This window comes from Salvia splendens, chromosome 8, assembly GCF_004379255.2.
Source record: "Salvia splendens isolate huo1 chromosome 8, SspV2, whole genome shotgun sequence".
NCBI classification, from domain to species: domain Eukaryota; kingdom Viridiplantae; phylum Streptophyta; class Magnoliopsida; order Lamiales; family Lamiaceae; genus Salvia; species Salvia splendens.
In genome coordinates this window covers 6,328,045-6,349,105 of record NC_056039.1, presented here as the reverse complement: position 1 = coordinate 6,349,105, position 21,061 = coordinate 6,328,045, and the positions used below count along the sequence as shown (strand labels likewise).

Sequence of the window (21,061 nt, the reverse complement as noted above, 5' to 3'; positions counted from 1 at the left end):
GGTTAGTATACTCTATATTATACTGGTACTTTAATTTTCAGGATTGAAGTTCATCCACAAGTTTATTTAGCCCTATTTTAAATGATTTTTGTGGAATTTATTAAAAATAGGGTAGTAGATTTTTCGTCAAGGGTTTGGTTGGTATTAAATAAATAGTGCGTGGATTTGTAGCCATTTAGTTATTTTAATTACAGATATTAATTTTAATATAGGTAATATAGTAATATGATAAATGATTTATTAAAGTAACTAAAAATAAATTTGTGATACAGACTGCACATGAAGACACGAACCCAGACATAACACAAAACAATTCATACGTGATACGAATAAAATATGACTCGACAACGGCGTGGCAGTGAAGACAATGAGCTAATGGAGGCAATATATGAACAGTGTGAAATCGATTACCTAAATACCTAATTTTTAAATCTAATCTAGTAATAAGTATTGAATTAATTAAAATAATACTCTTTTCGTCTCTAAAAATAAAAATCTTTTCTTTTTTAGCTTGTTCACTAAAAGTAATAATTTTCTATTTGAGGAAATTTCATTCTCTTTAATGAGATAGAGACTAATTTTTCAATAACATATTTTTTTTCTCTTACTTTTTTAAGTATTCATTAAAATCTATGCTGTTTTAAATTTCATATATTTAGGTGAATCCGAAATTACGTTACTACGGTCTACGACGATTTGGCATCGTGTAAAGCCCATGAATCCGAAAAGGCAAAGCCCAACAATTGAAATACTTTCTAGTTGGGCTTTTACCCAATAGTATATATACGGAGAATATTAATATGTATAGTTAAAACAGAAAGCACCGCTTGAGGTAAGTTCTCAATTCTTCTCCACCCCTTTTGCTGAATTATTGTGGTCTGTCGAAATTTGTTGTTGAAGAATGACTATGGAGTTAGGATTTTAGATGAAAGAAATTATTTGTGGTGAATTAGAATAAAGATGGAGTTGGGATTTGGGAATTGAGATGTGGTTACTGAATGTGAAAGTGAATGGAAATTAGAATTGCAATGTTAGGTCTGAAGCATTACAAATTGTAGTGACTGTGGGCTTCATGATTTCATGTCGTTGGAGCTCGATTCCGGTCAACAGTATTAAGGTTTTGATAGGCATGGTTCGGTGATGAAAAATTACCGAATATGCTACTACTATATGATCATTGCTTGCTAATTTAGGGCAATGCCTAAGAATAATTAGATACTCCATAATTAGGCTGAGGCATGTATAGTGTGATGTAAGCTATTGAAGACTCATGATGTAGTATTGCTTGGATGTAACCTATTGGGGACTTGTGAGGGATAGTTTTGCTTTGAAATAAATGGAACCAAGAAATTGGGAAATGCTGTGTGCGATTTTTATTGGTTTCTAGTCGTATTTCATATTCTCGCGCCATTCATAAACGCAGCTTGTCATTTTTCTTGATACTAATAATACTGAAGAATGAAAACTGTTGGAAATATATATATTTAACTATCATAAGTTACTCGGAAAATCAATCTTATATTTTCCATTGCTTGGGTTCTGCATTGCTAAATGTGTGGATTCTATTGACATCATTTTTGCCTGTGTACTGTTAATTTTATCATTCTCTCCGACGATGATGAAGATGTGAAGAAACCAATTAGTGTTTTGTGGCCTCTTCTAGATATCTTGATTACATTGCACACAGTAGTGCAGCTATGGTTTCCAGATTCCTAAAAACCTATATATGATTTCCGACTTGTTATTTTCTCGTACTTCTTGTACTTTGAATTTGTGGATCCTAGGTAATTACTTGTGTTTTAAAAAAATGAAACTGAAGGGAGGAGCCAACAGATATAGAGGATGAGTAACATGGCAGCAGGTCCCTCAAAAGTGAGGCCAGGTTCATCACAACCTTCAGAATCCTCCAAGCGTAAACGCGGAATGTTTCAGAAGGATTGTTAGTATTTCTCTTCTGGAAATCTTTTGTCTGTGCCTTTTAAGTTTTACTATGTTTTTGAGAGACTTACTTTTTTGTTTATCTGGAGGGAGCAGTGCAGCATATGATGTATGGGTTCGGAGATGATGCTAATGTATGTCATATTCCCATCATCCGTATTTCATTTGCAATGTACACTAATATTTTTCCAGAGCAGAACCCTTGCACATTAATGTTGGAGTATGATTATAGATATTGTACTATTGATTTTATTGTATGTTTGCTCAATTCACGTGCACTAACGAAGTCACGATTATATAATCCTCATTTCCGGGGAGTTCAATTAATAAGTTGAATAAGCAAGGATGGGACAAACAAAATGGATTGTGTTTGCCATACATAAGGATCAAATCATTTGAATTTAGTATGCAAGATGCATTTGGTAGCAATTTGATCTAAACTTGTAATGTCTTTTGAGTTGCTATTGTTGTAATACAGCCCCTTCCAGAGACTGTTGCACTTGTTGAGGATATTGTTGTGGAGTACGTCACGGAGATGGCAAGTCTTTACTTGTTAAACTATGTTCAATACTCTCTCTTGATAATGTTTCAAAGAATTTCTCTTTTCCCTCTCTGGTCGTTCTTCTTTATGAAACGGATTGATTTCTCTATCAGGTGCATAAAGCTCAGGATATTGCATCCAAACGAGGAAAACTCTTGACAGAAGATTTCCTCTTTCTAATCCGAAAGGTAAGTTGCTATGTTGGAGATTTGATCTTTCTCTACCTACTAAGCGACACCCATAAAATATTTGACTTCCACCATGAATGAGTCGAAGTTAAAGCTCTCTCATCTTCCATTTTTCAAATCTAGAATGTAAGCATAAAGAATTAGCTCATTGTCACGTCAGTCTGTCATACACAACTGTGATTGTATAGGATTTGCCAAAACTCAACCGGTGCACGGAGTTGTTGTCGATGAACGAAGAACTGAAGCAAGCAAGGAAAGCTTTCGAGGTTGACGAAGAGAAACTGGCTTCGACTGACTGATTCTGATATGCGTTATAGACTGTATTTTGAACAATTTTATGGTATGAATTTTGTTGTTAGTGCAATGATGCTTTGGAAGTCATTGAAGGAGAAATGTTTTATATCCAATTAACATCAGTTGAATTGGGTTGGCACTAGGCAAAAACCAAAAATCAAAGGATTGGAAAAATTATGCTACCCGATTATCATTGACAAAAAGATGACCGGGAGAATCGACTTTTAAGAAGCCTTGTTTGCAGACAGATTATATATACATAGATGCATTAAATATTATTGATTATTTTAGTTCGAAATAAAACGGGTTGGACTTTTTTTTGAGGGGAACTTAATGGCTGTGAGTTACACCTATTAAGGTGATGTAAGAACATGTGATTTGTTTGTTGATATTTTTTGTCTGGAGATGTCAAACATCTGGATTTCAAATGCGTAGTTGATTTCTAAATTTTGGCATGTTAATTTTACTCCTATCAAGTTGTCACCCTAATCCATCATCTGTAACATATAAGTTGTTTGTAATCGACAAAGTCGATTGAACGACCAAATAGTACGAGGAAGAAAGAATCTGAATGGTTACATCTCTCCCTCTTCACAAAGGATCTCTACAATTTTAACAAAATTGTGAAGAGTATAAAAATGTGGCAACAGCTAAAGATTATGTAAAACTCAAATCGTGCTACAAAATAAAAATGTTATAGCTAGGGTAGTACTTCCTTGATATTTGTCTTCTGCTCCTCCGTCAATGATGTCGGGAAAATAACCTCGAAGGCCACATATAAATCACCCTTCTTGTTGCTGAAATGTAACGGCATGCCTTCCCCTTTAAACTTCCTCACTTGCTTCGGTTTTGTGATTCCCTGTTACAAAATTTCAGATCATCTTCATTTATACTTTCCTTGAAATTAAAATGCAACAATAGATGATATTATACAAAGATATGTGAGAATTTTGGCTAAGAACGTTTCGTTTACCTTGGAGCTGATGTCCACTAGATGCTCGTCGAGGTGTTTAACAGTCTTCTCAAAACCAACAAGAGCTTGAACCTGAGATAGAGAGGAGTTTTAATTTGATATCGGTCATTAACCTTTGACAATCAACTAGTTCAAGACTGCCCAAATTCCGAAACATTACCAAAGTAATAGTGACTGTTGTATGCAGATCATTGCCTTCCCTTCTGAAGCGGTCATGGGGTGCAGTACGTACACGAAACTACACATATAAGACCAAATCCGTCAGATATGTTCAATAATTGAAAAATAAAGAGAATTAATCCACTACCAGAAATTAAATTAAGGATGAGGATTAAACCTTAAGATCTCCTGCTTCACCATCAATTATCGGTTCACCTTCTTCATAGAACAGCACTTCCTGTAAATAAATAACAGTGCAGAAAATGAGACATGTCTGACTTTAGTTGACAGACTCGGCGAAAAACATTATCAAAAGTTGCTGATCCCTTTTACTACAGAAGCATTTCAAGGAAAGGGACAAGTTTGTGTTCCATGCATACTGACTACTAGCCACCTAGTTGGACTGGTTGCTTGGAGAGAGTAGGATTGATAATTCATAGTACGAGAGCAAGAAAGGTAAAAGCTGTCAATATAAGAAAGTTTTGCAGAAGCCATGTTGGATCTACATTTAGAACCATGAGGTGGGGAGAAAGAAATGCTTACTTGTCCATCCTGCATTCCTTTCTCAATATCCACGGTGATAAAATCACCTTCCCTTTCATACTTCACATTTGGGCACTGTTCACATACCTGAAAAGAAACAAAACAGAACCTTGGTTGAGTGATACCTAGCGCTTCAAGATGTAGTTGCATTTACTCATTATGACATATATACCTGCTCCGTCATCTGCTGAAACATCCCAGGACCAATTTGTTTGTGGTAAACCTCATTTCTACAGTTGCAGCGCCTCTTCCCTGGGGCTGGTTTTATTACATTTTTCACCCTCCAAACCTGATGGATTACACATCTCAATTATTCAATTATGAGCAGCTATGCAACTGTTATTATAGTCTATTTATTTGTGTTTTACGAAAGTTTTTTTTACTATCATACGCATGTTTACGTTCCATGCAGATTAAGACATAAATGGAACCAAAATGAATCAAATATCAAACATGTAAACGGCACATTCAGACTGGACAATTCAAAACAACATACATCTATTTCTTCTTCTATATAGCTTTAAGCCTTATAAAGCCACAACTAAAAGAGAAATTTAATCTCAATAACTCAGATATGACCAGAAAGGGGAAGATAGAGCAGCCAATTTAGCAGTACAATATTCTATTTTGCATATTTATAGACATTATATTCATCAGTTATTCACTTAATCACAAAATATATTTATACAGAGGTATATGTATATGTTGTTTCCACATTCAGTACCTTCAAAGTACCCCCCATATACAGGTCTTCAAGTGTGGCATCCAAATCAACAATAACATCGTCACCTTTGACAACCCTCTCTTCCTCTTCAGCAGGACCTCCACCAAAGAAACTGCAAAGTGGTTCATTGTCAGAAAATTATCTCATGGAAACACAAACAAAAATTCAATTTCAATAACCAAACTAGGCAACAAGGTTCGGCATACATGAGCAATTTAAACCCAAACAGAGCATCAACACTACGACATGTCGACGTATTAGCTTAGTGGACAAGTACAGGGGGGGGGGGGTTCTATTACATATTTACACTTCAAGGTGAATATAGAGTACAGAAGCAAGGACATACCATAAACTAACTGAATAAGGAGTAAAACCTAAGGCCATGTTTGAAACTATCAATTCAGGATATTATTGATAGTGCAACAGCTAGATAAATGACTTTCAAGCCAACAAATTAGAAATAGTAAACCATTAAAAAGGTTTAATATCTGATCTTACTAGCACATGTTTCAATTAAATAAGTTTACGACTTTATGGTTCACTTTTTGCAAGTTCTTTGGCACTTGTCTTGCCTAATCCACAGGCAGAGATCAGTACAGTATGCCTAGTTTTCATTAAGTTTTTTCATGTTTTCTCATACTAATAGTTAAGCTGCGTCCCTAAAAAGATAAATACTAGGTCAAGATGGCAGACAATCTATGTCATCTTAAAACCTAATCTAAATAAGAGAAAGGCATGGGCTCTAACTTTTTCAATCTGTTCGGCAAGGTTGTACGCTGAACTCTTTAACAAGAAAGAAAGCAATATAAAGTACAATGTTTACCAAACATAAGCTGCAAAAAAACCATCGATTTCATAATAAAATCAAGCAACTACAACTGATGGAGTAAACACACATAGACCCGCATAATGTCCAAAACGAGAAGCTAAAATGAACATCAATATGTAAGCGCTTACGAGCTAAATATATCTTGAATGTTCATACCGCCGCCTCCTCCTCTCCCACCACTAGCCGCATGCTGCTTGAGACCTTCCTCACCGTATCTATCATATATACCTCTCTTTTCGCTATCCGATAAAACTTCATAAGCTACAGAATCAGACGATGCAAAACAATCATAATCCTCCGAATAATTCATCAATGCCGAGTGATCATATCACCATTTTCCTAGTCTTTAGCTAATTCAATTAATACAAAATTCAAATAACAAGTAAATCGCGACAAATAATACCATTGTTAATTTCCGCAAATCTCTTGTTCGCCTCCTCGTTCCCTTGATTTTTATCCGGGTGATACTTCAACGCGAGCTTCCGATACGCACGCTTTATTTGGTCATCCGAGGCGCCTTTCGGAACTTGCAAAACATCATAGTAGCTCTTCCTGTCAGATGCGCAACATCAGTGAGATAAATTAAAACCGGATCCTGCAATCTATTCACAACAGAATCGAAAATCCTAATACTTACGCTGCAACAGCGATCAGGCAGTATAACGCGGAGCATAAAAACAGCAATAACTTTGATCTCCGATGCGCCATGACAGCAGGCATAGAAATCAAAAATTGCGAATGCGGAAATGCTAGGGCTTCTAAACGGATCTTCACGCCAGCTTACAGAAATTACCGAATATCTGGAATCAGTACTCGACTGTAAACGAATGAGCGAATGCGTAAGAAATCCAACACCAACGAGAGATTTCTCTCTTTGCGACTGACAGAGAGAAGCTGAACCGTGGAAGAGAACGAGCTTTTCATATTTATTCAGTGAAGTGCTGAGAGTTCGAGTTGACGTAGGTTTCAGTTTGCAACGTAACGTGGTCTTGGGAGAGCTGGCCAATCAGAGCTCATTTCCACTTGTTTAAACCAATCATAACTGGCCACGTGTAGATTTTCTTGCGTGTGGTTTGGATCGAACCGATTCCCAACCGGCCGATAGAATCGGTGGGAAACCGGTTTGGAGCACTATTTTAATTTTTAATTAACGACTATTTAAAAAGTGGAGTAATTTTACTCCCTCCGCCCTTGAATTAGTGGAGTAATTTTACTCCCTCCGCCCTTGAATTAGTGAGTGACGATAAACAATCAAATTTTATATACAACCAAATAAAGTAATTTTATGTATTAATTATATATTAAAATAATAAATATAGTTAGTGGACAAGTTAAAAAGACTTGATTAACCTTCAGCCTCAATTTTTCCAAAAGAAAAATTATATTTAAATTGTCTCTCTATTGCTTTTCAAATTTGAATTTAAGCATGCATTAATTACATTTTATGATTCCAAAAAAGTAAAAAAATTTATACACAAATCATTAATGTATGACAACAATATTATGCATGTTCCATGTACTATATATGCGCATATATGTTTTAATTAAATGCATAAATATATCGATTTTTCTCAAGTAAACCAGTTTTGGTTGTACAAAATTTGGTCACATAGATTTAAATTTATAAATAAAATGAATTTTAATGTGCCATTGATAAAATAAAATAAATGAGAAAAATAGTGAAAGTATTGTTATTGGATTGTGGATTCTATATTATTAATTGTGTGTAATTGGTTTAAAAAATTTCATTTTAGACTTGATCTAATTTTGGGAACATCTATAATAGGAAAACTAATCTGTTTTTTTAAAAAAAAATTGGGGATATCTATAATAGGAAAACTAGTCCATTTTTATAAATGGAGGGAATATTTAATTTTCACTACATTTATAGTTTTAATTGCTTTCAACTACTTAAATTAGATTAAATTCTAAGCTTTCATTCATAATCAAATACAGTAGCATATTATCATCGTCCATAACATAAGATGTTTATAAATTTATGGTTGTTGGTTATATTTGTGCACTTGATGCTATTAGCCCAACAATACAAATGATTTTACTTTAAGAATCAGGTCGTAATTATTGAAGTTAGAATCATACTATTTCAAAAATCTAATTATACGCTGTAAATGAATCAATCCATTTAAATTTGGATCGATTTTTTTTTTTTGAACTATTTAATTATTTTTATATTAATGGGCCAAACTTGAGATTGATTGCTTGACTCAATATTTTGTAAACAAGTTTATCAAATAAGCTATAACTCTATTTAACATCAAAATTCAGCGACTCGTACTATAACCAGTAGATTGGCCATCTAATTAAAAAAATATTTAAACCAAACAAATTAAGTATAAATTAGTAGTAGTATATTTTTATTGCACTTTCTATTGAAGTTAAGTTTAATTCTTCAAATAAAAATTGCAAATTTCTTTTGATATGTTTAAATTTTAATAAGAAAAAACAAATAGTGCTAAGAAATGTGGCCACATTTATAAGAGTGAGTAAATATTTTGTTGGGTCAATACATTTAGCCCAATACTCAAAGGCCTAAATTAGAAATGCGGGTCGATAATTGCCCAACATTTAGATTCGGGTAGTTTTATCATCACTCTTTCCAGCCCGGTTGCTAAACCCACCACCGCGTGGTGGCGCCGTCAACCCGCACACGGCGGCGCTCTTCATACAACGAAGATGAAGTCGGCATTAAAAGCTTCCATATATTTGCTATCTGCTAGTAAACTCGTTGACCCCTAATGTGTGACATTTCCTACTTGTAGCTCTCCCAACGCTCAATTTCGTTTTTTTCCCCTCCCTCCATTTTCGCAGATAAATTTTGGGTAAATACAAGCAGCAAGGTTTCATCGAGATCGATTATATCCACCTTTGACCTTCTCCGCGGCCAAATCGACTGCAGGTAAAGTTTTGCAAGTGTAACGTTTGGAGCTTTGCAGCTGGCGTAATTTCTGTTTGAATTATGTGGATTACTCAATCATATGTTCAATCAATGCTTCGTCATATCAACTGCACACTATGAATGGATGGTAACAGTTTTTATAAGCATGTGTATTTTTTACAAAGAAAAGAGAACTTTACATTACATGTGCTTGAGGAGAAATGGCTATTTTATGTAGCATTTGTTATGCTCTTATGTTGATGAAATGGATTTGGTTTTAAGGCATTCAACATTGAACATTGAAATGTGGTGCTTTTGGTCTCTTGATGAATTTATGGTGAATGGCTCCTTCAGTTCAGACTACATAAACCATTTGTTTAGCTGTTTATAGATGATATGAGATTAATGGCTAAATATCTCTTACTATTATGTAATTTTAGAAAGTACGCTAGTAAGTAATTGGCTGATGAAGCTGTGGAAATGCAACTGGTTGAAATTTATAGCTAATATAGCTGCATCGTTATGCTGGCCAGCTTCCATGCACGAGAATTTCAGAGCTCGAATAGGGCTGTTCACTCTTCTGCTCATGAGGATGATGATTTCTCAGAGTTGGATTCGGGAGTATCAGAATGCCTTCCAAATAAAATTGAATCAGTTATCGAGAAAGTTGATTTTGTGGTATGATATGATTCACTAATTAACTGTTGTTTCCTCTTAGTTTATGCATTATGTTACTAATATTTTGTAGTATTTCGTTTCTGACTTGAGTTGTTCATTCTCATGCCATGAAGGGTGATGATGTTTCCTTAGAAGTGAATCCAGGAATATCAGATTGGCCTGACCAGGAAATTAATTTGGTTACTGAAAAATCTGATGCATTTTTGGTAGGTTCACAAGTATTTTTATTGTTTCCCCTTATTTATGCAATAATGTCATTAATTAAATTATGTGTGCGTCATTTTTTACTTGAGCTGTGCTCTTTTGCTGTTGAGGATGATGATGCTTTCTCAGAACTAGGACCGGGAACATCAGAAGTCCCCGCTAAGAAACTGAATTTGGTTACTGAAAAACGCGATCATTTTTCGGTAACTTTTACTGTTTTGCTTATTTGTGTTTTAGCTTATGATTTTCTGTATGATCTTGCTTGTATGATTGTAAACTTTCTCAATTACAGTTGTGGCATTATGAAACTCCAATCACATTTGTTGCATTATGAAACTTCTTGGAGCTTGCTTCAAGCATTAGTCATCAGGAACCCTTTTTGCAATAATTAACTCTCAGAAGTTCAATTTTTTTGTTATTCTCATATACAGAGAACTCATTCCAAGAAAAAGGCCCATTCTTCAGGTCACAAGGATCTGATGAAAGCCATTGCCAGATCTTTTGCTACTCCATCTACTAAGCCTCGTGTCCCTTCTAATGTGCGGATGCCTAATGATAATAAGGAGCCGGGTAGCAAGTCCCTATCTTCAGATTACAGGCCAAATGGGGAGGAGGGAGTTGGAGCAGTTGCCAAATCTTCTACAACTTCATCTACTGAGTCTCATGCCCCTCATAATCCCCCAACATCTACTGATGGCAATAAAAATATATTTGAAACAAAATATCCACTCTCTGTCTCCGTTATGAATATACCTTCTGAAGTTGGTCTCCCGAAGCTCATAGAAGCTATTTCAGTATTCGGAAAGGTTTCTGGTGCTTCTTTTGTGACTACATCTGAAAATTTTAAGTGTTGTAACATTGATTTTGAGGTAAATATTGCATCTCCACCTCCCCACCCCCATGTGTTACTTCAATACAGTATTATATACTTAAGTCGTTCATCCATTGTTTCCAAAGGATGGAGACTCATGCAAGGGAGCAGTTTCAGCTGGTAAAGTTGAAGTGGGAAGTCACACATTTTTAGTTAATCCTCTTGATGCTGTAGATCTAGTTGCAGTGAGGATCAAGAACATAAAAGTAAGGACTACTGATTCTGCAGTACACTCCATATGCAAGTCAGCTGGCGAATTAGTGGGATTGACTAGGACAGACAGGACCTGTGTGGATGCCTTCTTCAACGTCCGGAATCATACTTGCCATCAGGACATAGTTAAAAAGTAAGACATCCTTCTCCTGGCACCTCATCCCCATCTGCACGAGGAGACTATTATGTGATACACAGTTACTTGCTAGTTGCTACTATCTCATGTCACAGAACTACTGTTAGCATCTTTATAATTCTGAATGACTAGTGATCATTCATCTTTTGCTCTTTCTACTTGCCATCTTTTGGACGTTTCTTTAAAATATCTGACCGATGTCTCAAGAACAGAGCATGCCGTCCAGCTAGCTATTCGTTTTCATGTTTAAGTTCTGTAGTTTATGCCTTTCCATTTTTCAATCTGACATAAAATCATCATATAGAAATCAAGAATCAGTGATATTCAATATACATTGCCGCTTTTGTTAGCTGGCTATAAACTCTTTTCCCTTGTGCTATAGGATAATCTTAATGATTTGAGCTGTCCCTCCATTTTGGCTTGCAGGTTAAATAATACAGTATGTGAAAGCAACCAATGGTCTGCTTGCGAGCTCCCAAGCATATCTAACGCATCTGAAGCTGAATACAATTTGCATTCCCAGATTGCTGATCACTGCGCCAAGCTGAACACACAACTTTCCTTGAAAAGAATATATCTGCAGGATCTAGAGAGCTTAAACAAGAGTGTAATGCACCTAAAAGACATATCACCTCCCTTGAATCACTCAGGTTAGAGATGAGACTACATCTGTTTCTTTGTAGATATAAAAATTACTCTACCATTATTTATGATGATAGTGAAACCTTCTCTGTTCAAGAACTTGCTTTTGATAAGAGTTCACAAAATAATGAGTTTTGGTCCTAAAGTTTTGTTCCTCTTCTGATATATTATTCGTTATGCAAGAGTATTTGTGTAGTCTTGAGTGATAGAAACTGTAACTGAACCTAGAAGCGAATGGTGTTGGGTGCTATGAGATAATGAGATGAGAGTCTGATAGGAGTAAAGGCTGTTGACAAGAATGAGCACAAGTTGTGCTCTACAGAAATGCTTTAGAGGAATAAACTCCTCCACATATGACTTGATAAACTACCCTAAGAGAATAATAATAATCTGGAAATAATATCTCAGCTTTATTTGACTCAATTGGAATAGACAGAAACTGAATAGCAAAACAGGAAAGGGAAATCCTCCGCAGAGGCCTAATCCTCACGAAGGAGGCCTATGAGAAAAACTCGTCCATTAATCTGATCTCTCCCAGATATCAGCTACTCCTACCGACCCACCTTATATAGGCGGCTAAACAAATCTACAATAATTCAAATAACAATAAAATCTCTTAAATTGAACTAACTAATCAGGCGAGATAATCTTGGGATTTCCCCACTAACTGCTTCCCTATTATTCTGGCCAAACCCCTCCCCTCCAACCAACATCCGTATCAGAGTCGGAGTCACGGGTAGCAGTTTTGTTAAAGTAGAATTCTGGCATTGCTGCTATCTATTACAAGAGAGTATTTCTTTGCACTCTCCTTTTTCAGGTGGGACTTTGAAACATCCCAAAAACCAATCACTGTTGCAACTGGGTAACATTGTTTTCATTAGCCAGCAGATTTGTCCTCTTTCATATCCACACCAGAGTCCGCAAGACTTCTTCTTGTCTTCACTCTCCGACATGCTCATTAAATGTAGATTCAGGCATTCAGCCATAGGATAGTCTCCACTCCTCAACTTCTATATTGTTCCCAGATTCTTGTCCAGGACTAGACAGCATTTCAAATTGAGACAACCCTAAAGGCTGCGTCCTCATTTGGACAGAGCGTAAAAGAGCAACCCGTCTCAAGTCAGCTGAGTGGCTGTTGGAAAGAAGCAGAAGTTAGGGCATTTCGACAGAATAATAGTCAACTAAAATCAATTACTACTATCTACGACTCAGGATCCTCGTAAACATAGAAAATGAAATCTTCCCATATTCTTGTAGGTAGAACGTCGTATGAATGTAATAGTGCAGATCATCCAATTCAATGCAACGTATCCATAATTATTTCATTGTTTATTTTGTTTCCCTCATTTCAAATATATTTTCTAACATGATCCTCGGTATTAGAACCAAGCAGGCGAGAATGTGGTGAAGTGGACCCATGCGAAGGATATTTATTAATCCCATCCCATGTGCATCCAAAAGGACAAACTCGTGGGCATCGAAGATTTGAATCGAATTGAAACTTGCTCTATTATTTTGTACTGTGTATAGGACAAAATATTTATGAAACGGTAGATATTAACAAATTTAGTTATACGCTTTGAATGTATTGTTAGAAAGTTGATGGAATCTTAAATTTTGATCTCGAATCCCGAGTTGTTGTAGTATTGCATTTCAGGGGCCACCGGCCACCCCACGTTATATTGCATTTCAGGCAGAGGCACATTGAATTAAATGAATTTGGGGTTCCATAAATCGACGTTTAAATGCAACAGACATTTAGACAGTCAAGACACATGTTTCACATGTGATAATATTCAAGATATACTTCATCCGTCTCATTCAAGATGTCCATGTTCTTGATTAACATAGAATTTTAGGAGGAATTGCTATATGAAAGTAATAGATAGTTGAATATTATAATGAGAAAAGGGGGATTATTTTCAAATATAGAAAGTGGACATCTTAAGTGGGACAACTAAAAAAAGGAAATGTGGACATTTTGATTGAGACGAAAGAGTAGTATATAGAATTTAGATTGTCGTATATACTGATTGTGTCATTTTCCTTTTTAAAGCATCCTATTATGATTAAATTATTTTTTTTAACAAAATTCAACAAACTTAATACTCCTTAATAGGAGTATCTCTTGGTACTATCTTTCTTTATTATATACTCGATTATTTGTTACTAGTGTTACTTTATTCTATATTGCTTATCTACTTTATTATCACTTACTATATCTATTTTATTGTTACTTACTAAATATAGTACTATATGATTAAGTTACTTTAGACCATGAGCAATAGCGGACATCCGCTATTGCATCAAATGAAGCGGATGCGGACGTCCCCGACGGACGAGAGGTCGTCCGTCGGTTTCAGCGGACGTCCGTCCCAACGTCCGCTATTGCGGCGTGACGACGGACGTCCCATTTTTTTATTTTTTTAAAACTCTATATATATGGCTCGTTGCACTTCATTTCATTCGCACCACTTGTATTGATGAGTTTCTATCTCATGACTTTCATTTCTTTTGAAGATAAATGGAGCACGACAGTGATTCTCCCGCCACGAGCGCGTCACAAACGCAGACGTTTCCCGTTGGAGGTTGGGGAAACGCCGGTAGAACTGCAGGGATACCCATGATGATGCCCCAAATGCCGGGGATGGTGCCCGAGTACTATAATATGTACCCTTAGGCGGATGGGATGGTGCCCCAAATGCCGGGGGTGAGTAGAGGGATGGTGCCCCAAATGCAGGGGGTGAGTGGAGGGATGGTGCCCGACATTATGGTGCCCCAAATGTCGTGGATGGTTCCCTAAATGCCGGGGATGATGCCGAGTATGGTGATGCCCGAGATGGTGCAGGGGGTAGCAGAGTGGGGGTCTCCCAATCACCTGGGGACAACGTGTATCGCCCCTATATGGATTTATTGTCTAGTGACAGTACTCAACTGGAGACTCAGTTCACCGGCAATGAGACTCTCTTTGGAGGAGCTGGTATTATCTCCGGTCAGGGAGTCTCCCACTAAGATAGCACCGGCGACAAAGGGACGAGGCAGGGGCAAGGGCAAGGGTAAGGGGTAAGGGCACTAGTCAGGGCTCGCGTGTCCTCATCGACGAGGGTGGGTCGGGGGACGAGGGAGAGGAGGAGGAGGAGGAGGAAGAGGAGGCCGGTGAGGGAAAGAGAACCGTCTGGAGCGAGGCGGAGTGCGTCGCGCTGGCAAAGGTCTGGACGAGTATTGTCGGGGATCCCTACATCGGGGCTAACTAGACTATCGACAGGATGTGATGGCGCATTAGCCAGAACTACATCAAATTCAACCCGCCAAGTGGGAAGCCTCACGATGGAGAGCAATGCCGGAAACAGTGGGAGTGACTGAGGAGGCTCACCCGATTTACCGGCATCTACGAAAACAACGTCCGTACGGCAACCAGCGACATGTCCATGGAGGACGTGAAGAGTTTGTCCATGCACCAGTTCATCGACAAGAAGAAGAAGTTCAGCGTCTTCAAATGCTGGGATGTCTATCTTGTGGTGCAGGGTTCCGCCAAGTTTCGTGCGGGTGTTGAAGCTGGTTGGCCGAAGAGGACGAAGCTCAACTCCTCCAGAGAGTACAGTAGCAGTGCCGATTCCCACGACCTCCCCGAAGCCGCCGTAGATGTCCCGACCCCTCCATCGTTTTCCCTCCGCCGTCGCCCAGTTGGGCAAAAGACCGCGATGCAGGCAGCTAAGGGAAGTGCCATCGGATCCCACGAGGTCCAATCGGCAGCTCCAGCTCCTACCGAGGACAGTGCCGAACTCACCCACCTCGCCCGCATGCAGCACACTCATGTTTTGCTAGAGACCATAGAAAAGTGGCATGCGACGACTGACCCATTATACAAGGAGATGTTGAAGGGGGTCATCGACAGTATGAGGCACGAGTTGGGTCAACCACCCCTGCCCGGGAGTGGCGGCGGTGACGACGGGTCTGGCAAAGGGGACGACGAAGAGTGAGTCGGGGGCCGCGTGTGTTGAAGCTTTGGGATGTTTTTTTAAACTATGTATATTTTTTTTGAACTATGTAATTTTGTTTTTAATTATGTATGTTTTTTTTAAATAAAATGGTTGCATTTTCCTCATATTCGTGTCGAAATTTTAATTCCGTAAAATTGCATGTTTGTAAATTTGTGAATTTTAATTATTGGGATGTCCGCCGGGATGTCCTTGGGGAGGTACGCTATTGTGGAATGAGTTGTCCTTATTACGTGACATGAGGTATTTTAGGATGTCCGCCGGGATATCCGTCCCTATTGCGGATGCTCTTAGGACTCATTAGTCTTTGTTTAAAATAAAGTTTTGAAGGACCATGAGACAAGTACAGTACGGAGTACTATATTTTTTAATTATGAAAATAATTTTATTCAAAAGAATATAAATAGTAGTATTATTTTTTGTAAGTGGTCAAAAAGAAAAAAAAAATAGAATCCATTTTTTAAAGTAAAATATAGTAGTATTAATATTAAATAATGTACTTATATATCAAAGATCAAGCGCTTTGTAGGCCTGGGAAAACGGTTCTCGGTTCTCGGTTAACCTAGAACCGAATCTTATTTTTTAGGTTATCGGTTAAGTGGTCAAAAAGGGAAAAAATAGAATCCATTTTTAAAAGTAAAATATAGTAGTATTAATATTAAATAATGTACTTATATATCAAAGATCAAGCGCTTTGTAAGCCTGGGAAAACGGTTCTCGGTTAACCTAGAACCGAATCTTATTTTTTAGGTTCTTGGTTAACCGAGAACCGAAAAAATAAGGTTAAGGTTAAGGTCATGTGTCGGTTATTAAGTTTAAGTTAATCGTTATTCTTTAATATTTAATTTTTATATATTTATTTTAATTTTATTGTTTTGGTTTTAATAAAGTAACAATTAGAAACCTCCACGCCGTTGCTGCTCTCCTCTCCTCTCCTCTCCTCTCCACGCTGTTGCTCGGATTGAAGGTATGCTCTTCCTTTCTCTTCATGCATGCTGCTCTCCGAAATTTACTACATGTCTAATACTTCGCAATATGCAGACATGCAATAGTTTAGCAGATTAGGAATTATCTAATGTATATGTTATATTTAAATTATTTTACTTATGTTGCATAGATTAGGAATTATTGTTGGTGAGATAGATTAGTGAAGGAGATAATTAGTGTGAGGGATTTATACGTGTGTTTTTTATTTTTACTGAATGTATTTGTATTGCACTTGAGTTCGGTTCCTTCGGTGGAAACGAAGACCGAACCGATCGGTTCCTTGAGGAACCGAACCGACAAAGGGTGCGGTTCCAGTTCTAGATTTTGGAAAAAAAAAATAGGATTCGATTAACCGACTAATCGGTTCGGTCGGAATCGAACCGACCGAATCCCCACCCCTATCGCTTTGCTTGTGCATATGTTGTATGCTTCCCAGAGTGATTGATTTTTAGTAAGTAGGAAGTATTATTGCCCCAGTTCCATCAATTCATAAAGTAAATTTTTAGTGATTTTTGACAAGATTACTCATTCGGCAAAACAAAATAGCTGCCTCGGTAATAGATTTAATCATTTAAGTAAGTACTGTATAATTTTACTACTTTCATACTCTAAATTATTCAAAATTATATGAGAAAAAATGCCCATATTAAACGAATAATTAATGTCATACAAACTCCATAGTGAAGAAGCCGAATCAACATTACACATTTATTTCAAATAAACGTGAACAAATGTATATATAATTCAATATTCAGTTTCCCGCATTAACTAGTGATTTATTCTTCCCAACCTTCCATAATTTTATGTACAAGCTCCATTATACAATTTCATGCAGTGAAAATTGGAATAAATCTAGAACAAGTATATAACTTAGATTAACAGAGGCAATTTCCAATACATCATGGGAAAATATATTGAAACCAAATCACAAATGTAAAATTGATCATCAGCGCAATAATTCTGTTAGTATACAGTAGATCTCCATAATTCAAATTTTGAAAACAAATTGTTTGGAGACGATCGATTTCAGGCGGATGAAATAGGATTCCGATTAGTGGTAAATGATCCAGCGAAGGCGACATAGCTCTTGGAACTGAACCCTAGGCACCCAAGCAGATCTTGCCGGTACGGCAGAAACGTCTTCTTCTTCATCTCCTCCGCCTGCGCTCTATTCGCCGTGTAATGCAGCTCGTGCGCCGACGGCTGCGGCACTCGCCTCCGCCACACGCCGTTCGCAGGTTTTCCGCTAACCGGAGCCTTCGTTCCTCTCTTCGTCTCATTCTTCGCGTCCCGCGAAGATGACGGTGAAGAGAACGAGATCGACCAGAATCTCTCCTTCATGTTCCCTCTCCCCTCGCTCTTGCTCCGAAGCAGGAGATCCTTGAGAAACATCCATTTCTTCGAGTTCCTCCCCGACGACGACGACCGCGACGTAGACGCCGAGCAAGACGGCGTCGTCTCTGCCGACTCGTTGATCCTCTTCGCCTGTTCTCCGGCGGCGGAGGAGGAGCTGAAGCCTCTCCACTCGTATTCCACCGCCGGCGACATGGATCTAGCTTTCCGGTGCGAGAATTTGAGATCTCCGCCTCCGCTGTGCAATTGCTTCATCGGCCGGATCTGGCCGTTGAAGAAGAGCTCGTCGGCCGACGTCATGGAGGCGTTGGGCAAATTACCGGTAGGAGAAAACCTAGAAGAGAATTCGAATTCGAATTCGAATGAAGCGGAATCAGTGGTGAGAAACACAGGGTGATCGAAATGCATGGGGGTGGGGGGAGCACTGTAGTAGTGGGCGGAATGTGCGGGGCTGGAGGGAGCGCTGACGAAAGGAGTTGAGCAGATGTCCTGGCTGAGGCGCGGAGGGTCAGCGGCGGAGGGGAGATGAGAGGGTAGCATTATTGGAGAGAGAGAGGGGCTGACAAATCTTGTTGTACACGCAATTATTGTGCGCAGTTATCACAGAGAGCGAAGGAGACGAAGCTAGGGGCACTGCTACTATCCTCTGTTTTATTTAAAGAAGTAAAGGTCATCCACAACGCTATAACTAAACCGTCTCTTAACCGTTCTTTAAATTACTATTCGCGAGCTCCACCGCACTTTTTTACTCCATCCCTTAATTAAGGGACGGAACCTACAACCATTCGTTCATTAAATTACTATTCATTCAATTTCATTTATTTTTATTTCCAATCAAATTCAATTAAAAAAATACACTTCATTAAAAATAAAATAAAAGTACAACATAAAATAAAAATACAACTTAAAATTCAAAAAAACAAAAAAAGATATAATTAAAATCCTAAAAAAATAAAAATGACATAATTTAAAATACAATTTTATAGAAAATAAAAAAACTACTCCGCCGGCGAATCATCCCCCGAAGGCGGTGGAGGTGCACTGAAGCCGTGAGGAGGCGGAATGCCAAGTTGTGCGGCCATGAACGTAATTCCGTTAAACCAGGCTTGGTATTGGGTTGGCGTCATGCGGGAAGTGTTCGCCATTGTGGCGGTCATGTACATGACCATAAGGAAGTTGGGGGGTCCCCCAAGCCCGCCTGGCTTGATTCGGCTCGGCCCCTCCTCCCTCTAGCCGCCTTCGCCGCATTTCTCCCTTGCGGCCGACGTCGCCCACGGGAGGAACCCCCAACATCGTCTGCCGGGGTCTCAACCTCCTGCGAGGCAAACTCTTGTGGCCAACTGCCCGAACCGCCCTCACCAGACGAGTATTGGCCACTCGCTGTGTGCTTCGTACGCTTCGAGGTCGAGCCCGTGCTGGACCGCACACCGCCGGCCCACCTTTCCTCGTCCTTGACGACCTCCCAAACATCGACATATTTGAATTGTTTGTTGGTGTCGTCGAAGTAGACCCGCAAAGCCGACCTCAGAATGTCGGCTCTCGTGGTTCCGCTTTGGTAATGAGCCGCTTCATTCTTGTGGATGACGCAGAATCGTTTGACCTATTTGTCGACTCGGTTAAAGTGAGCGCGGAGCATCTTATATGTGCTGCGGCGGGTCTTTTTCCGCTTAATCTCATGGTAGGCATCGGTGACCTTTTCCCAAAAGCACTTCCGGGGTTGTTGATTCCCGACGATGGGATCGTACGAGACGCTGATCCAGGCGTTGTACACCGCCAGCGTTTCTTTGGGGCCATACGGATGCCGGCCTAGATCCTCCTCATCTTCGTCCGCCTCGGCCTCCGCCCTGGAGCTTCGCCCGCCTCGGCCTCCTCCCCCGCCTCTCCCTTCTTCCGGAGTGGGTTGAACCGAATAATCCTCCCGAATCTGGGATAATCCCTGCGAATACCGCGGTACGGAGGGACGGGCGTATGCATCAACATCAAAATTGGGTGGTTGGTACCCCCGGCGTCGACGAACCCCGGGTGCCCGGCGTCGACGAACCAGAACCACCCAATGTGTTGTACATGTTCCCCAGTCGCCGAACGCATTGAGATCCCACCCGCCGGAGCCGCCACCGCCGGAGTTTCCGTTGCCGGACATTTTGTGATGAGATGTTAGATGCAAATTGGAGAGGATATGGAGATGATTTAGAAAGAATAGATGTGTAGTTGTGTGAAATGAGGATGAATTAGGAGTATTTATAGAGTAAAAAATAAAAAAAAATAAAAGGAAAAACGGCTATTAACGGTAATATTACCGTTTCACATTTTTTATTATTATTTTTATTATTTAATTCAATTTTTTTAAGAAAATGAATTATTGCGTCAACGTGACGATGCCCACTCGCCTCGCGGGAAGGCGAGTAGGCGTCACGCATGGCCTGGGAGCGCGCCACGTCACCTCGGCGCGTGGCGAGCCGTCTCGCGTTTCGTCACTACGGAACGGGACGGGTGACGGGCTGGGGACGAGACGGGGCGCGGCAACGCGTCACGCCACCATCCCGTCCCTGAGTGACAGGATAGGGGCCACCCGCGTGACGCGTTGCGGGTGGCCTAACAATGTAGGTGAGTATATCAATTACGTTGATATCACAATTGAAGTTTTAATTTTACCGAGTTTTATTTTTTCTTGGGGGCCATTTAATTATTTCGAATATGTGGTAGATGTGTTTACCAAACTTTAACCTATGAAGTATGAACAACACTACTCCACAAACATAACTTTCATTTTTACTCATTTTTTTGTGCTTTGAAGGGGTGGGGGAAGATTGGTGAAATGACAAGATAAGCTAGACCTATATTTATCATAGATTCATATGTCTGTGCAATTTCGGAAAGAAAATGAACTTTTATTT

At 39.0% G+C, this 21,061-nt stretch overlaps 4 protein-coding genes across 9 annotated transcripts; 2 read left to right on the top strand and 2 right to left on the bottom strand.

Moving 5' to 3' along the window:
• Positions 1-810: 810 nt before the first annotated feature.
• Positions 811-3,239, top strand: LOC121744877 (transcription initiation factor TFIID subunit 13-like). Of its 2 annotated transcripts, XM_042138553.1 has the most exons (6): positions 811-832; positions 1,820-1,939; positions 2,035-2,072; positions 2,417-2,476; positions 2,593-2,667; positions 2,856-3,239. In XM_042138553.1, exons 2-6 carry the CDS (start codon positions 1,843-1,845, stop codon positions 2,964-2,966), a joined length of 381 nt encoding a protein of 126 aa, XP_041994487.1. In that variant the 5' UTR covers positions 811-832; positions 1,820-1,842; the 3' UTR covers positions 2,967-3,239. The 2 variants fall into 2 exon arrangements, with proteins under 2 accessions (XP_041994487.1, XP_041994486.1); XM_042138552.1 differs by lacking the exon at positions 811-832 and having other exon boundaries at positions 839-1,939.
• A 233-nt stretch (positions 3,240-3,472) lies between these two features.
• LOC121744876 (dnaJ protein ERDJ3B-like) lies at positions 3,473-7,114 on the bottom strand. Its single transcript, XM_042138550.1, has 10 exons — positions 6,827-7,114; positions 6,593-6,741; positions 6,318-6,450; positions 5,361-5,472; positions 4,809-4,925; positions 4,637-4,723; positions 4,272-4,331; positions 4,095-4,172; positions 3,935-4,006; positions 3,473-3,820 (listed from the first exon to the last, which is right to left on the bottom strand). Exons 1-10 carry the CDS (start codon positions 6,907-6,909, stop codon positions 3,662-3,664), a joined length of 1,050 nt encoding a protein of 349 aa, XP_041994484.1. The 5' UTR covers positions 6,910-7,114; the 3' UTR covers positions 3,473-3,661.
• A 1,648-nt stretch (positions 7,115-8,762) lies between these two features.
• LOC121743525 lies at positions 8,763-13,457 on the top strand. 5 transcript variants are annotated; one of them, XM_042136842.1, is made up of 9 exons: positions 8,764-8,926; positions 9,019-9,106; positions 9,619-9,763; positions 9,877-9,969; positions 10,057-10,170; positions 10,399-10,836; positions 10,925-11,184; positions 11,614-11,837; positions 13,213-13,457. In XM_042136842.1, the coding sequence occupies exons 1-9, from the start codon at positions 8,884-8,886 to the stop codon at positions 13,326-13,328; spliced, it is 1,521 nt and encodes a 506-aa protein (XP_041992776.1). In that variant the 5' UTR covers positions 8,764-8,883; the 3' UTR covers positions 13,329-13,457. The 5 variants fall into 5 exon arrangements, with proteins under 5 accessions (XP_041992775.1, XP_041992774.1, XP_041992776.1 ...); XM_042136843.1 differs by having other exon boundaries at positions 8,767-8,926; positions 10,078-10,170; XM_042136841.1 differs by having other exon boundaries at positions 8,763-8,926; positions 9,877-10,170; positions 13,223-13,457.
• A 4,245-nt stretch (positions 13,458-17,702) lies between these two features.
• Positions 17,703-18,829, bottom strand: LOC121743768. The gene has a single exon (XM_042137135.1). The coding sequence runs from the start codon at positions 18,705-18,707 to the stop codon at positions 17,841-17,843; it is 867 nt and encodes a 288-aa protein (XP_041993069.1). The 5' UTR covers positions 18,708-18,829; the 3' UTR covers positions 17,703-17,840.
• Positions 18,830-21,061: the final 2,232 nt, after the last annotated feature.